The 16,979-nt window shown below is 48.6% G+C and overlaps 5 protein-coding genes across 5 annotated transcripts; 3 read left to right on the forward strand and 2 right to left on the reverse strand.

Moving 5' to 3' along the window:
* Positions 1-742: 742 nt before the first annotated feature.
* On the reverse strand, positions 743-3,765 carry N7533_013692 (M1 family metallopeptidase; the record flags this gene model as incomplete). The annotated part of the gene is made up of 3 exons (XM_057110342.1): positions 743-859; positions 929-3,299; positions 3,383-3,765. Coding segments are annotated over 3 exons (2,871 nt in total), but the record flags the coding sequence as incomplete, so codon positions are not given.
* Positions 3,766-7,216: 3,451 nt separating this feature from the next.
* Positions 7,217-7,825, forward strand: N7533_013693 (uncharacterized protein; the record flags this gene model as incomplete). The annotated part of the gene is made up of 1 exon (XM_057110343.1): positions 7,217-7,825. One exon carries the CDS (start codon positions 7,217-7,219, stop codon positions 7,823-7,825), a length of 609 nt encoding a protein of 202 aa, XP_056953045.1.
* A 1,883-nt stretch (positions 7,826-9,708) lies between these two features.
* N7533_013694 (high affinity methionine permease) lies at positions 9,709-11,627 on the forward strand (the record flags this gene model as incomplete). Its single annotated transcript, XM_057110344.1, has 5 exons — positions 9,709-10,118; positions 10,192-10,642; positions 10,697-10,961; positions 11,020-11,182; positions 11,234-11,627. 5 exons carry the CDS (start codon positions 9,709-9,711, stop codon positions 11,625-11,627), a joined length of 1,683 nt encoding a protein of 560 aa, XP_056953046.1.
* Positions 11,628-12,281: 654 nt separating this feature from the next.
* Positions 12,282-12,587, forward strand: N7533_013695 (uncharacterized protein; the record flags this gene model as incomplete). Its single annotated transcript, XM_057110345.1, has 2 exons — positions 12,282-12,398; positions 12,441-12,587. 2 exons carry the CDS (start codon positions 12,282-12,284, stop codon positions 12,585-12,587), a joined length of 264 nt encoding a protein of 87 aa, XP_056953047.1.
* A 999-nt stretch (positions 12,588-13,586) lies between these two features.
* atg1 (serine/threonine protein kinase ATG1) lies at positions 13,587-16,611 on the reverse strand (the record flags this gene model as incomplete). Its single annotated transcript, XM_057110346.1, has 3 exons — positions 13,587-13,741; positions 13,799-16,391; positions 16,486-16,611. 3 exons carry the CDS (start codon positions 16,609-16,611, stop codon positions 13,587-13,589), a joined length of 2,874 nt encoding a protein of 957 aa, XP_056953048.1.
* Between the last annotated feature and the right edge of the window lie 368 nt (positions 16,612-16,979).

The following is a 16,979-nucleotide window of genomic DNA, read 5'->3' on the forward strand; positions in this document are numbered from 1 at the left end:
TCTGTATAAAATAATAATAAACTGAGGATTTCGGTCTATTTTATATCCTTTGATGGGGTCAAAGTTACAAGAGGCATTTCGACTCCGCCTTGCTCATAGTAGATACTAGTAGGGATCACCGGTCGCACTGTACACCTATTTCGGTATTCACTAAGCATTCTAGAGGCAAAGTCAATTCCTATATTAAAATCAGTACAGAATAGCACGATGGACAATCCCGATGAACAACTTGAAGGGTAGTGGATCCTGGCCCCCAAATAAACCCGATCAGGTTACTCATTTAGGCTTAGTTGGACTACGAGATTAGGTGTGCAGTACGTTCCTCATAGCCCCAGTCCTATTGGTGCAGTGATCGATCAAGCACTAACTAATCAATGGAAATCCAGGATTGCCCTGGGTCTCATGTAGTCAGCCCTCAGTAAATTTTGAACATGGTATGCAAGCAATACCGCACTTTTGGTCGAGTACTAACTAGTAACTATGAGGTATTAACATGCTACGCTCACATTCTAATCCCATTAATAAATCTAGCCGGCATTGAATTTCATTTCAAAGGAACTAGGTCTATGACGATGAGTTGAGTGTGATTTTGATCTTGTTCAACAGAGACACAACCCGCGTGCGACTGCGACAACCATATCTTAGGGTCAAAGAGAAAAGCCACCAAAAGAAAACCCGTCTTCTCAAGGGTGGTACATATTTAATAAATGATTATTGGTAAAGCATTGTTGTGACGATTCGTCTACAGCTTGCTTTGGTTCTTGCTCAACCAGGCTTCGACGTCATCACGGTCACGGCCGATCCAGTTGACCTTGGCGCGGATGGCGTCCAGGCTTTGCTCGACGGCACGGTCGTAGCCCTAGAAGGAAAATATGTTAACGAAAAAATAATCTCTGGAAGATGAACAATATGTTGGTAAGAAACTGACCTTGGTGTCCTTGGCATCGAAGAATGCCTTAACATCCTTAAGCTGGGCCTCAGTGCTGAAGCTGGAAGTAGTGAGCTGGACGACAGTTCCCAGCATGCCGAGGGAGGGAGGAAGACGCTTGTAGATGCCGTCCCAGTTCTCCTTCAGCCAGGCCCAGCGAGCCTCGATACCGGCCTGGTGGTTGCGGAGACCGCTCAGAGGCATGTAGATATCCTGGTTCTTAACCTCATCGCCCATGGCGAGATCGAGGGTGCGCTTGATGAGCGCAGAGTCGGAAGCGGTACCCAGGCAGCGCAGAGCAGTGGTCTTCTCGTCCGAGGTCGCGGCGTTGTGGAAGCGGTCCAGGACAACATCGTACTCCTTGACACCGCCGTGCTTCAGCACAATCGTGAAGACGCTACCGCGGATGTTGGGGTGGATAGCGGAGAGGTCACCGGCAGCAAAGCGAGCGAACATATCCTGAGCAGCCTTGATCACAACGGGATCCTCGGCCATACCGGCAGAGCCGAACATGAGGGCCTTGAACTGCTGCAGAATGTGGTCATCCTTCTCAGAGAAGTCCCAGCCAAGCTCGTGGGCCTTGGAGGAGACGAGCGAGCGTTGGAAAGCCTTGAGGGCATCCTTGGTCTTGCTGTCCTCAAACATCCAGGCGGCGCGGAGAGTACCGATACGGGTAAGGATCTCATTCCAAACAACGAACTCAGACTCAGTGTCAAGACCCTGAAGCAGCGACAGCATACCGGAGGTCTTCTGGTAACCAGAAGCAGCCAGAGCACCGGAGTCAGCAATCATACCAGCGCGATCCTCAACGGAAAGCAGGCCATCACGCGCGGCCTTACCGAGCTTGGTGAGGCGCTCGGGGGTGTAGGAGGTGCGGTAGATACCAGAGTGATCGGCATTGAGCTTGAAAAAGTCCAGGTCGGGAACCTTGAACTCAGCCTCACGCTCGGTCAGCATGGTGCTCTCGTTGACTCCATCCTTAGTGCGCAGGCCCAGCATGCACGGGAAAAGAACCTTGTCCTCCTCCGGCTTTACATCACCAGTGCGCAGGAAGCGGTTCTGCTTCAGGGTGATAGAGGAGGAACCTGGGTTCTCAGTCACACCGATGACGGGAAATCCAACGTTCTTGGTCCAGATATCCATGACAGACTTCACGGGCTTGCCACTTGCGTCGGCAAGAGCGGACCACAGATCTCCAGTCTCAGTGTTGCCATAGGCATGTTTCTTGATGTAGTTGCGGACACCCTGCAGGAAGACATCCTCGCCGAGATACTTGGAGATCATTCGCAGCACAGAAGAACCCTTGGAGTAGGAGATAGCATCGAAAATCTGGTTGATTTCATCGGCGCGCTTGACAGGAACCTCGATGGGGTGGCTGGAGCGAAGGGAGTCCAGAGAGAGGGCACCCTGCAGGTTGTCGATAACATAGGTCTGCCAGACTTTCCACTCGGGGTAGAAAACATTGCAAGAATACCAAGACATCCAGGTTGCGAAACCCTCGTTGAGCCACAGTCCATCCCAGAAGTCCATGGTCACCAGGTTACCAAACCACTGGTGAGCCAGTTCGTGCTGAACGGTCTCGGCGATACGCTCCTTGCGCGAAGCACCGCTGGTCTTCTCATCCAGCAGCACATCGACGATTCGGTAAGTGATCAGACCCCAGTTCTCCATGGCTCCTGCGCTGAAGTCGGGCACTGCCACCATGTCCATCTTCGGCAACGGGAAGTCGCTGTCAAAGGCCTTCTCGTAGAAAGCCAAAGTCTTGGCAGCGAGCTCCAGAGAGAAACGACCGTGTTCGATGTCCTGGTCGGGTGTAGCATACACGCGAACGGGGACGCGGAAAGCCTTGGTCTCGACATAGTTGAGATGTCCAACAATGAAAGCAACGAGGTAAGTGGACATATCGGGGGTAGTGTTGAATTTAACAGCCTTCTTGGAGCTACCTTGAACGTCGGTCTCACTGGCAACATCCATGTTACTCAGACAAGTCATGCTCTTGTCCGCGACAAGGGTCACCGTGAACTTAGCCTTGAGCGCAGGTTCATCGAAGCAAGGGAACGCCCGGCGGGCATCGGTGGGCTCCATCTGGGTGGAAGCAATATACTTGGTCTCTCCATTCTCCTTGTATGACGAGCGATAGAAACCGGCCATGTTGTCGTTTAGGATACCAGTGAAGGTAAGCTTGAGCTGGGCATCAGACCCCGCGGCGAGAGCCTGGCTGAACTTGATTGTGGCGGTCTGGGTATCTTCGTTGACGGAGATTTCAGGCTTGGATTCAATAACGGAGCCTTGAGAAGAAATAACGGCACTGTGAATATCAATCTGGTTGGAGTTGAGAGAAACAAAGTCGGTATCCTCGTTCACATGGAGACTAAAGAGAGCAAGGTCACCTGTCAGTAAACCAATGGACTATGCGGAGGATGGGAAATGGGAAAGGTGGAGGAACAAGCATACTCAATGGTGACAGATCCCTCATAAGTGAACTTCTCAAAGTTAGGCTCGAGGGTGAGATCATAGTGCACCGGCTTAACGTTGGTGGGCAGGACCTCACGGCCTTGAACATTGGTCGAGCCGGAGACCTCGCCGCGTCGAGAGCTGCACATTCTGCGGTAGGAACAATAGCGCTTAGAAGTTTGAGAGAGAGGAGAGCGAGGACGACGAGGTGGTCTCGGAGCAGGCGTAGAAGTAGAACGAGGGGCGGATAGAAAGAGGGGAGGGGAGAAGCCAATCTGGCGGAGAGCAGCGGCGGTCTTGCTTGAAGCAATGCACGCGTGGAGAATCGGCGCATCGGCGGTGCAACAACCCCAATTCGGAGGGGCAACGAAACCAAAAAGAAGCTCAAAGAAAGAAGAAGAAGCGGGGCAATGCAATGCAACCCAATTAGAAATATAATTACAATGATAATGGAGTGAATCAAGAACAACAATGAACAATCGGCGGAGACAATCGCCAGCAGAGAATTGATGCTGGCAGAAAGATCTCACCGCCATCGGAGCACTCACCGCCATTTAGTCACTGGACCTGTGGGTGGTACCGCCTTCCCTTTTTGTCGCGGCAGAAGAGAACTTCTTTTCCTCCCTTTTTCGGCTTCTTTTTTCTTCTTCTTCTTCACCTCACGCAAGTCGCTCCCAGCGATGCCTAGACTCTACGGCAGCCGACTGGGGAGTGGTTTTTCAACCGCTCCTCTTGCAAGACAAACAACCAGCTAGTTTGAGGGGTCCATGACAGACAGCTTTGCTGCTCTCATGAATGGTCTTCCATAAGATGTCTGGGACAAACATTTGTTCCTCTTCTCCTTGCAGTTTCAGGGTTTAATCCAGGTACACTCTTTTTTTTTAATTCAGCTTCACCTCCACGCTCGAAGGACAAGTTATTTCTTAGAAATAAACACGGAATGCGCCAATACATTACATGTCACCGCTCTATCGGCTCAGTTCCACATTGAATATTACAACTATTTAAAGACCATTATTCGACCAATTCGTACTAGTGGAGAAATTTTAGCAGGACAGCTTATTGGAATTGAGCCTGAAACATTGAAAATGCCTTGCTAAGTGCCTCATGCGGCGCCAAGATATTACTAGTAGTATCATTATACGATACTGTATCTGGATCGCGGTCATATAGACTTCTGTTTGGCCAGTATAGATCCATGGATGTACTGTAATTTCTGGATTTGGGGGCCTTTCAATTCATGGCCCCGGGGGCCAAATGAGTTGAGTCCAAGTTCTCGTTTACTAGATCCTGGATTTGACTCCTACATCCCCAACAATCGACTTTCATAGCCCTCATCAAGTACACCAAGACTTCTCGCGGTTATCTCGCGTTCGATCACACAACTTGAATACATTCCTTCTCCGATGGATCAGACTTCGGACTCTAAAATTTCGCTCGGGTCAAACGACCGTGGCGATGAACTCCCGCTGTACGGCGATGTGAACAATAATCCATCCCCCAGCCCACTCGAAACTTCGCTTCCTGGCGGACACCAAAGCAATACGAATGCATACCCTCCCGTTTACGTCGATAAGACTGTTGCCGGTGAGCCACAGGCCCTATATGATCTTATTTGCGAGCAGGCTCGGCTCCCACCGCGGGTGTTGCTTCATATCACCGGCTAACGTGTTTCACCACCGAACCGCCACCACCACCGAGCCGCCACCACCTCAAAAAAATCGCGTCGCGTGTAGCACCCCCATCTTTAAACCACCACTATGCCACCAATTCGTACCGGACGAACGCGCAAACTCATTGAGCAAGAAGGCAGGATCGAACTTGCTATACAGGCGCTAAGAAACAAGAAAATAGCTTCTATTACTGAAGCTGCGCGTGTTTACGAGGTACCTCGTACAACATTACGCGACCGCGTCAAGGGGATCGGTTATCGTAACACCACTCGCGCAAATTGCTCAAAATTGGATAAAATCGAAGAGGATTCGCTTGAGCGATGGATATTGGATCTAGATATGCGTGGCAAGGCCCCTACCTTAGCTATGGCAAAAGAGATGGCCAATATTCTACTTGCTCAGCGCTCTGTCAATACCCCTCCCTTACCACTCGGCAAAAACTGGATATCTCGGTTTGTTGCACGCCGTGAGAAGCTAAAAACCCGGTTTTCACGTCGTTACGCCGCTCAGCGTGCATTATGTGAAGATCCGGAGCTTATTCGCGAGTGGTTCGATCAGTATCGCAACATCATTGCTGAATATGGCATCCTTGACAACGACATCTATAACTTTGATGAAACTGGCTTCGCAATGGGGATCACTAGTACTTCAAAAGTGATCACTAGTCGGGAGTGGCAGGGAAAAAGAAAAGTCGTGCAGCCTGGTAACCGGGAGTGGGTTACTGCAATTGAGTGTATCCATTTGGATGGTGTTCTACCTCCAACGATCATTTTTAAAGCTAAGGTTTTTATATCTGCTTGGTGCAGTATTGTCCCAGACAACTGGCGCTTCGAGGTCAGTAATAATGGATGGACTACTGATCAAATTGGTATTTCATGGCTCGAAAATTCTTTCATCCCATACGTTAAGAAGCGTCAACATGGTGCCTGGTCTCTCCTAGTCATGGATGGCCATGGGAGTCATCTTACCCCTCAATTTGATACTCTATGCATGGAAAACAATATTGTGCCAATCTGCATGCCATCTCATTCATCGCATCTATTACAACCTCTTGATGTAGGTTGTTTTGGTGTATTGAAGCACTTCTATGGTCAGGCTGTGCAAGATCTTGCCCGCATAGGCTCTACAGATATTAAAAAGCTCGATTTCCTTCATCTGTACCCTACAACACGTGCAGCAACATACACAACCTCTACAATTGCTAGCAGTTTTATGGCATCAGGTATCATTCCATATGCGCCTGAGGTAGTACTTTCAAAACTTGAGGTTCATCCCCCGTCACCTACACTACCACCATCACGTGGTAGTGCTAGTAGTCATGAATTTATACCTCATACACCATCAAAAGCTATCAATTTCCGACGCCAGGCAGCATCAATCAAGCGATTACTAGAATATCGAGATATTTCACCCAATAGCGATATATATCAGCAATTGGAGCAGACTACCAAAGGTGCACAATTACTTGCTAATCAGCTTGTAATGCTGACGACTACATATGAGCGTGTAATGGCAGAGAATGGACGAAAGCAGCGAAAAAAGGCCTTACCTAATAAGCAATTGGTATACGAAGGTGGAATGACTGCCGAAGAGATGCAATTACGTCTACAAATTGAGCATGAGCACCAAATGGCAATACCCCCGGTGCCACGGCGTGCTCCGGCAGCTACAGAGACGACGATTAGGAGGCCTGTACAGCGCTGTACTAATTGCAGAGAGCCAGGGCACAAGCGGAATAGGTGCCCGGTTGTGAATAGTGCTTAGTTTTTGCAATATATTATATGGTGGTTGTGTAATATTCAATATATATCGTTGTAATGTAGGTGGGGTGGCGGCTCGGTGGTGGTGGCGGTTCGGTGGTGAAACACGTTATTCGACGGCATTCAGGGTCCAAACTTTCAACTTTAGCTTTGATTTAACATCTACGCTACTTCAACTTGATTTCAATGATGGCAAATGGAACGAGCTTAAGGTTGTTCGTGATGGGGATGGAGTAGAGGCTTATCGCGGCGGTTGGACCACCTCTCTGAAATGGGAACACGGCTTCCACTTTGGACGGCTTCGCACAGAGAAGGATTTAGAAAACGGGTATAGCAAGCTGGAAGGTCAAAGGCTTTTACAGGTGAGCGAGAACGGCTCGAAAGAAGCGGCCTCTTCTCTTATGGCCTGGTGTGAACGGTTTTGTCGTGATCCTGCTGCAGGTAAAACATTCACGTTGGAACGGAAGTTGGAGGGATTCGATCAAGATGCTCTACTGGCTGAGGCCATTTGGTATTTACGCTCAATGAACTTCAAGGTGGAGTTCGTGACCTCATGCCGTGTCTTGAACACATCGCTCAAGGTCTATTCGCCCCACTGGTACAGTCATTTCCGGGAAAGTATATATGCCATGCCGCTGCGGTTTTGCCTATACCCTCTTTTCACCTACATGGAAGGGCGCTATGAGGTTGTGCGCTCAGTGTGGCGGTCATCACGGACAGTTAAAGATGCCAAAGCACAGTCTGGGCTTAGCAAAGTCTATGCACATGGCCGGAATGAGGCAAAGCTAGTGGACTTTTGGTCTGCTGCTATCGCTCAGGCAGTTAGGGACAGGGAGAATCTCGGTAGGGTTCTCGGACTGGAATACCTGGAAAGTCTCCAGGCACGTGCGCAGGAGCGTTGGGCACATGTTGGGCCATTTTTACAGGCACATCTTAAGCCATTATTAAAGGCACAAAAGTCGGCAGATATCTCGACGCCGGGAACTGCCAACACTGCGGGCTCTGGGTAGATTCATTTCCACACTGCCCATATTGTTACGCCCTTGGACCCTATCTAGGAACCCAATATTCTCTCTTGTATGAATTTCACTCTGGGGGTTTGTCAGCATGTTCTCCATGGTTTCATATCCACTTCTTTACAACCATACATCTCATCGTTATGTCTTCTCCTTCACACGTACTATCCCACGTGTAGTGAGTGGGTCCCATTGTCGCTTGATCTACAAGCTATACTTAGTATGCCATAGAGATGGCACTAGCAACTCGTCACGGCCATCAAGTCGAAAACCAGCAGGCGATCCAAACCGCTGCATTCCATTACCGCTATAATCACCGTTCCTATACTTACACATCTTTGGTAGATTACCAACTGAGGATGTCGGAGTAGACTCGATAGCACCGGTGGTACAGATTTTCTATCTATCTAAAAACGCTCAGGGTTACAGATGCTGGCTGGAATCAGCCCAGAGGTACTTGAAGGTGATCCATGCAGATCAACCCCGAAACCACTCCCAGTGGACAGGATCATTGAAAAATGACAGATCTCTACCTCATATCAACATTCAAGTTCTTTCCTAGTGTATGCTAGTATCGGCCCCCGGGAGTCTTGGAATTCATGCCTTTTACTTTGGAACCTTGGGATATTATCACAACCAATCGATCCCATCTGGGCAATAGTGCTAGTGCCCAGGTGTTGGGCAATATAGATGATACCAAAACTTGAATGTCAGATTCAACAATACATAGCATCACCTTGAACTTTTTAATTACCACTCAGACTACTTTTTCTCGTGTTTTCAAATTGCAGGGTTTGCGTGCCAAAGAAGGCCTCGTGTTTCTCTCTTTAGATGCACTAGTAATGTATAATCCTACGATGTTTAGGTATTCCTATTTTCATTAATATTAGCAGCGAACTTGACTCAAGCTACATATAGTCCAAATTTTTCCTTTTGATTAATAGTATATTCAAGTAGACTCTGTATCTTGATGTTCAAACTAGGAATAGTCAAATATACACTTTGCAGTACCACGGGGCGTGATGGCGTGCTTTATTTCCTTTCTTGGCGACCGAAGATTCTCTTCCTGGGCGGCTCTCGGCGAGTCTTGGAACCTCGTAAAGGTCACTTGAGCCCAGGATATCCTGATTAGCTACAATATGGCGTAATATGTCGAGATCTGTTATGGCGACCTATCACTAGTAACAAAGGGCAAATAGTAAAGTACGGAGAACTCCGGTCCTTGAAATGAACCAGTGGAAGGGGGTCAGGGAACTTTTTTTTGATTTGCCTAAAATGGAGCCATCTCAGCCAAGAGAGGCCGGACCCTGAATGTCTATTTTATGGCGCTTTTCCCGATTCTCCTCGGCCGCACCGGCTTCGGTTGGCAGCTTCCCCGGTTTGACTGAAGTTACCGAGCTTTCAAACTTGCTGTCTACACTCAGAGGCCGACGCGATCATATACTACCATAGAAGAAAAGAGATTTTCTTCTCTCGTTTTATTCGGATTTCTTTTTCTGCCACTATTTCTCCCATTTTCAAAAATTCTCGGCATACCGCTTCGCAAATGACTAGTTTGTCCAGCTAAAAAGCCGTCCGCCCGCGCTATCAACAACAACCTGCCAATTTAGTCTATCCGCCCGGAGAATCGTGTTCTAGAAGGATTTCTAGGCTGATCAGGATCTGTGCGGCAACATTCGACTTTTTTGTCTGGTGGCACGAGGTAGCATCCAAGTCAGCCCCGTCCCTATTGCATCACGTTTAGTGCCAGCACGTCATTTATAAACCGTTGCTAACCGTGCCCAGATTCAAAGTTTCCATATATATACAGAAAGTGGCTTTGAGTTCAAAAATCCTTCGTGTCAAATAAACTAGTATCGCAGTGTTTGCTGATCACGATGGCTGATCCAGCTGGACCCTCTCTGGAGACAGGCGCCGTAAATAAGTCGCCTTTCACGGAAACAAAAACTACCGAAGGTGCTCAACCGGCAGATGGAATCACTGGTCTATGTATGGCTTTCTCCTTCTTCTTTAGAATTACAAATATCATCTCCAAAGCTGACTATTCGGATCCAGATGAGGGAAATGTGTTCGAAACGACCCCAGACAGTCGGCGACAGATCGGCGTGTTCAGTGCGATTGCGCTGATCTTTAACCGAGTAGTCGGAACTGGCATTTTCGCAACTCCTAGTACAATCTTGAGTCTATCTGGAAGTGTTGGCCTCGCACTGTTCATGTGGGTGATCGGCACTATCATTGCCCTGGCTGGAACGGCAGTGTACTTGGAATGGGGAACCGCGATTCCGAGGTAAGAATTACATCCGCCTATATCTAATTCCTCAAGCGAAATTCCAAAGCTAACTAGTATTTTCCACGTCTAGAAACGGAGGCGAGAAAAACTACCTCGAATACGTCTACAAAAAACCCAAGTTCCTAGCCACGGCGATGTTCGCCGCCTACGCCTTTCTGTTGGGATGGGCCGCCAGCAATAGTGTTGTCTTTGGCGAGTATATCCTCAATGCCGCAGAAGTCGAGGTCGGCCGCTGGAATCAGCGTGGGGTTGGATTAGCCTGTTTGACGACAGCTTTTCTCATCCACGCGTTTGCTTTGAAATGGGGTATTCGTCTAACCAACTTTCTCGGGGTGATCAAGTTGATCATCATGTTATTCATTGTCGTCAGCGGGTGGGTCGCTTTAGCCGGTCATACTAAGATTGAACCGCCGCATAATTTCAGAAACGCCTTTGAAGGGACGAAGGGGAGTGGATACAGCATCGTGATGGCGCTGTACAACATTATCTGGTCATTCATTGGTTACTCCAATGCCAATTATGTGAGTCGTACAGAAAAAACCCGCAATTCTGTGAATGGTGCTGATATGTTTTAGGTCCTGAGTGAGACGAAGAACCCCGTTCGTACTTTAAAAATAGCTGCTCCAGTGGCTATTATCTCAGTTGGCATACTGTACATGTTCGTCAATATTGCCTACTTTGCTGCAGTTCCAAAGGAGCAGATGCTCGATTCTGGAACTTTAGTTGCTGCGGCATTTTTCGGAAATATGTTTGGGAAGCAGGCCGAAAGGGCGATGTCAGTCCTCGTGGCTTTATCTGCCTTCGGAAACGTACTTTCTGTTATTTTCTCACAGGGGCGCAGTAAGTCTTCTATTTGCCTTATGTAATCCAAGTCATTGCTAAAAAAATATGCTTCTAGTTGTCCAAGAGCTAGGTCGCGAAGGCGCATTGCCATTCTCGAAGATATGGGCTAGCAACTGGCCGTTGAATTCCCCTGCCGCTGGCCTCTTTGAGCATTGGGTCGTTTCCGCCATCATCATGCTTGCACCTCCCCCCGGAGACGCATATAATTTCTTGCTCAAGTAAGCTCACATCAATACCCGACTCGAAAGCGGCAGCTAACAAATTCATAGCCTCATTTCGTACCCTTTGTCGATCATCAACGTCTTCGTCGGTGGTGGTTTAGTCTACATTTACCTGACCAAGGAAAAGAATTTTCCGACCTGGTCACCAGGAATCAAAGCAACGCTTCCTGTTGCGATATTCTTCACATTGTCTAATGTTTACTTGGTTATTGCGCCTTACATCCCCCCAAGTGATGGACAAAGTGTGTACGAAGAGCTGCCATACTTCTTGCACTGTGTTGTCGCCTTGGGTATTTTTGCTTTAGGTGCTATTTATTATCTTGTTTGGGCGGTTCTATTGCCCCGCTGGGGAGGATATGTCCTTGTCAAAGAGACAATAGTAGATGCGGATGGATGGTCACGCAGCGTGTTCACGCGGATCGATAAAAAAAGAGGGCGCTGAAGGCGACTTCTTGGGTTAGTTTTGCTGAGATAATTTATTGAGAGGGTTTATTGTATTTTTTACGACGGCTTCTGTTCATGGTTTAGGTCTGCCTAAATAATTTTCAAGTTCTTAGCGATATCCATATGGGTTGATAAATCGAGCAGGTAAGAGTTTTGCTCGAGTCAACTTCCTTGAAGTATAGAGAGAAGAATGGAATTGTTATTTCGAAATACAATCTTGAGAAAGGGTCAGGCTTCCTGACTAACATTATACCCAATATTCCACTGCTTTCAAGTTCTAATTCTATCCAATATCCAGGAAATCCCGGGTTTTGAGTATCACGGCCCCCGACTCCACGCAGTAAGCGTTTCATCAACCTAAGCACTAGTACTACACTCAATGACCTGGTTGAAATTTCTCCAACCTTACTCACAAGTCACCATGCTTTTGTGAGTAACTATGTCGTGTTCAATATACATGTGTATCCATGAGTATACACCATAAGCAAGAAGCCTTGGCCCTTTTGGGAATCGAAAGGGCTATAAAAGACGCTCGGAATATCCCACCAAGAGAACAAAAGAAACAAAAGCATAGCTCGGAAAACCAAGAAATCTCAATCTTCCAACAGTCTCAATTCCGCAAAGTCCAAGACATCCAATTCCACGATTCAAAATGAATTTTCTCTCTCTGACAATCCTGACAATTGCCTCCTTCGCCATCGCTTCGCCTACCCCTAGCCCTGCTACCGACATTACTGGAGAACCAGGTCTTGAAAAAGGATGTGACTGCGTGAGTCACCATGCCTCCTAATATAATATGATACTCGTTTAGCGCATGCTAAGAGTACACAACAAACGTCTTCAGGACGCCGAACTAGCCTGCAAAGAAAGATGTCGGGTTTTCGCCGGTACCCCAGGTGCACCCATTTCCGAGGCTTTCTGTGAAACCGGTTGCTCCACCGCATGGGATGTGGTGTGACTGAGTGCTATTAGTAGTAGTTTGCTACCTAGGTAGTGAATTGGCGCGGTCTTGGACTCCAGGCTTGAATCTGTTCGGATTTCAATTTTCGGTTTCGGTATTGCTCTACTAGTAACCTGGAACTACTGGTAACTGGTTGATTGCCCAGGTGGAAGTGATCAAGTTCGAGGGAAATTTAGTAGTACTATAGGTGCGAAGAACTGCAAGCTTCAGAAAACCAATCTCATCTAGGTACATACTAGTATATGCATATAAGAACTACCAGTACCAGTACCAGTACCAGTAGCAGTCCCTGTTCCAATCAAACCCGAGCCAGCTGACCCAACGGACACATGCTGTGGCTTCGAAGACAGGTGGCGCAGATAGAAACTGCCATCCATCAGATCAACATCTAAGAAGTGATAGTGATTCATGAAGACCATCTGGATGAGACTCCAGTGATGGCGTGGGTATCATTGGAAAGACCTTGAAGGGACTGGCTAGAAATAAGCTTCTAGCCGGTATTCAAGGGATTAATTCCACATTGTAAAGAACAAAATGTTTAGAGAAAAAAAAATCAAAAAACAACAAAAAGTGCCAGTCTGTATAACCTCCCAAGAAAAACGCCAGTTAGCAGAAACGCGAAATGAAAAAAGAAAATCAGAAATCCAAGAAAGAAAAAAACTAAAAAAACTAAAAAAAAAAAAGAAAAAAGAAAAAAACTCCTTGTCCCCTCGTGCAGTGGGATATATGGCGGACGAACGAGATTTGAACGGATAGCATCATGAACATGAAGATTAATAGCATCTCTAGCCAATGAGAGATGAAAAGGTGTCAAAATTGGACCAAAAAAAGGACCAAGGAATCAGAAAGGCTTATATGGCATGAATCAAATGTTGCGCTGCGAAGCGCAAAGTAGAATGGCTAGGACATCAGTGAGACGGAGGGAGGTCGTAGCTTCCTAATTCGCCGGGAATTTCTCGTTGATAGCACCTAGGTAAGAAGAAATTTACAGCAGGCTTAACGGGGTAGAGTGTGTTGTGAAACGGGGACTAGGTTGGATGGAGGCATTCGGCCGGTACTGGCCATCGTGGGAGTTGGTGCCGATGCACGCTTTGACAAGATAGCCAGCTTCTTGCGGAGAGCACCCAGGCGAGTGCGCATGCTTGACACCACTAGTCTTGTGTTAGTGATTGGTTCGAACGTTGGTAATAGAAGAACGGAAAACTCACTCTTCACCACGACTTGCCGATCCTCCCCTTGCAATGCATCCAGTGATGACTTTTCACTGCCTTGGAATGAGCTTCCGCTGGAAGATCGGAGTCCATCGTCCTCAAGGACAGCCTCCAACATTCGAATGGCAGTGACGTAGGCGATCTCGCAGCCTGCGAGGTCTTCACTTGTCAACTCGTTGATGGCGGCGGCTCGGCTCATCTCCAATGCACGATCATACATAAGCTTCTCTGCCGTGACGCCGGGACTGACAACAACGTCGGCTGATCCACTTGAGGTAGCAGTAGACCCAATTGAGTGGTTGTTGGGATGGCCAGGGTGGTCTAGAGGTAACCTCTTCTGACCCTCGATGAGCCTCAAGCGAACAAACTCAGCCTTTTCCAAGACCTCGTTGAATCGGCTGCGTACCCACTGAACCACATTGTTAATGCGAGTGCCAGCAAGTGCACTGTTTCCGTCGCCACGATTGCCGGAATCCCCGTACGTTTCCTCCCGGTTCTTGCGTGCCCACCAAGAGCCCGCAATATCCATCGATTTAGCGAGTAGCGACAAAGCCTTAACGTAGAGAACCAACGCCTCTTCAGAAAGAGTCACGATAGCATCGACAGTCAATCCATCGTCGCCGGCATCGTTCAGGTCAGTGTTTGCGGATGGGTCGCCATGTGCTGAGGGGGCCAATGGGATAAGTTGCTTGTACTTGACTTCGGCAAATCCGTAGACGACGTCACTGCGCGTGGCACATTCCTCGATGACCTGGACTGTCTTGTAGTCCTCGTCGAGCGCCGCGTTTGGCTTGGCCCCTTCACCCATGATCATCAAGTTTGGCTGTCCAGCCGGATAGGCCGGGAAAGGATTATAGGCCAACGGTGGTGACCTTCCTCCCTTGGTGGTAGCCAATGGAGGAGAGAAACCCATGCCAAACAAGCGGCCGCTAGCCATGTTGAGGGCTTTGGAGATAGCCGATGTCGCCGAAGATGGGCTCTGTCCATATCGTCGCTCATAGGAGTGCTGGCGCTGATGTGTTGAATCTGCTCGAGCTCGTCCAGAAACAATCTGCATAGCTTTGGAGTTGGCATTATGAGGAGATGTCGATGTCAGAGTTTGCAAGCCCTGTGTTGTTGCGCGCCGAGAGATATTGCCACTTTGGCCCCGAGGGAACGCTCCTTGGATTCGGGGGCTATGAGCCAGCTCATCTGCGAAGGCATTGACCTCTACTGCACGCTTTTCTACCACAACGTAGTCCCGTTCAAATGCCACTTCCTGGGCTGCCCGGTCACGTTCCTCGGCTGTCCGGGCATCTTCAACTGTCTTCGATGGGGCGGAATATGTGTTTCGAGATCGTTGTCGCTCCATGATTGCCGCGGCATTGCGATCCACTAGCTCTTGTCGACCCGGGGCGGTGACATGAGAGACAGGATTCGGTCGATGCGGTGGTGTACCTCGGGTTTGGTCTCGTGGAGAACCTGAAACGGGTCGATCTGCGCTTCCCATTCGGCGCATAGGCGAAGCACTGGGTGGAGTATCGGATTTCTGTCGCGAAGAGGTTTGTCTTTGTGATGTCGGATAGGTAAATGTTTCCTCTGGCTCATTAGGGTAAGGGGAGTCTGTCAGTCTTGTTTCGAGAGGGGCGGGTAGGTCTGTTCGTGAATTGGCTCGTGAGGGCCCTGGGACATGGGCGGGATTTACAGATGGTCGTCGAGGCAAGTCATCAGGCAAAAGGCCTGGGATTGGCTCTGTGATCACCCTGTTGATGAAAAACTCGGGGAAGTTCAATCTTTCAACCGGGTTTCGTTTCAAAAGACCGCGAATCAAACTCTTGATATCATCTGTAGCCGTACTATCTTCTGGGAAGCGAATTCGGTCTTCTCCCTTTTCAATCTTGCGTAGTAATTCGACGTGGTTCGTCGCTCGGAACGGGGGTCGTCCTACTACCATTTCATATAGCACAGTACCGACGGACCAGAGATCAGCCTTGGCATCATACTTCTCATATCGTAGAATCTCTGGTGCCATGTAAAGTGGTGAGCCACACAGGGTCTCTGCCAGAGATGTCGCGGGAAGTGATCGAGCAAAGCCGAAATCCGCAATCTTCAGCATCGGCAATGTCTCCAGCCCCGTCGTCGGATCGTAGGAGTTATCACTGCCCTTGTATGGAACGATGTTTGCGGATCCTTCCCGGTAAGAGACAGGAGCCGGGCAAAGGAGGAGATTCTGTGGCTTGATATCTCGATGAATGAGGTTTCGATCACGCAAGAACTTGAGGGCACTGGCGAGTTGTTTCAGGAAATGCCGAACCACGACTTCGTTCAAGGCTCCGCTTGGTGCATTTGGATATTTCTTGATCATTTCCCGAGTATATGAGTGATCAAAGAGACTTTCTCGTTTCTTGATGAACTGCGATAGATCCCCCAGTGCGCAGTATTCCATGATCAGATGGATGTGTTGTGTGGATTCATGGCAGTCGATCAGGGCGACAATGTGTGGATGCTGGAGACCCTTGAGAATATCGATTTCGGAGGAAAGGTTGTCCTTCAACTTCTTGTTGAGCTTCGCGAGGTTGACGGACTTGATGGCGACGAAGGTCTTTGTTCTCTGATAGATGAGGGAACCCGTTAGCTCAAACGTCCTGTACAAAGAAACCAGTACAAAGGCAAACCGGGAAAGGCGAGAAACATGCATGACTCACATTATGCATACCCTGATAGACCGTCGCGAAACTCCCACGACCGATCTCCTCAAGACGAGTATAGCGACCGATCGTCATCCTCGGGTGTGAGGCATCTCGTGACCTCCGAGAATGTTGAGTGGCCATGGCTGTCAAGGCAGTTCAGACTGCTTGCACTTCCCGCGGAGGGGAACAGATCGAATTCCAAACCAAGCCCCGACAACCACAGCTACCGCAGCAGAGATAGAGACAGTCGATGCAGAATGAGGCCCATCAGGGGAGCCGTTAAGGTGTCAAGGCAGAGTGATTGATTGCAGCTGGCGGCAACTTGGGAAGAACAAGGAACCGTCGGGGGAGAAGGAGTGGAAAGATGGCAAGAGAGTAAGGGGAGTGCCGTGGAATGAAACCGGTGACTTCCGCAACAGCCCAAGGTCGATGAAAGTGGATGATGTAGGACCGATAATGTAGATCGATCAAAGATGGGTCTTGTCAAAACACCGATGAATCACAAAGCG

This window comes from Penicillium manginii, assembly GCF_028828005.1.
Source record: "Penicillium manginii strain IBT 31320 chromosome Unknown utg000011l:1.0-1395921.0:1.0-1396616.0, whole genome shotgun sequence".
Classification (NCBI taxonomy): domain Eukaryota; kingdom Fungi; phylum Ascomycota; class Eurotiomycetes; order Eurotiales; family Aspergillaceae; genus Penicillium; species Penicillium manginii.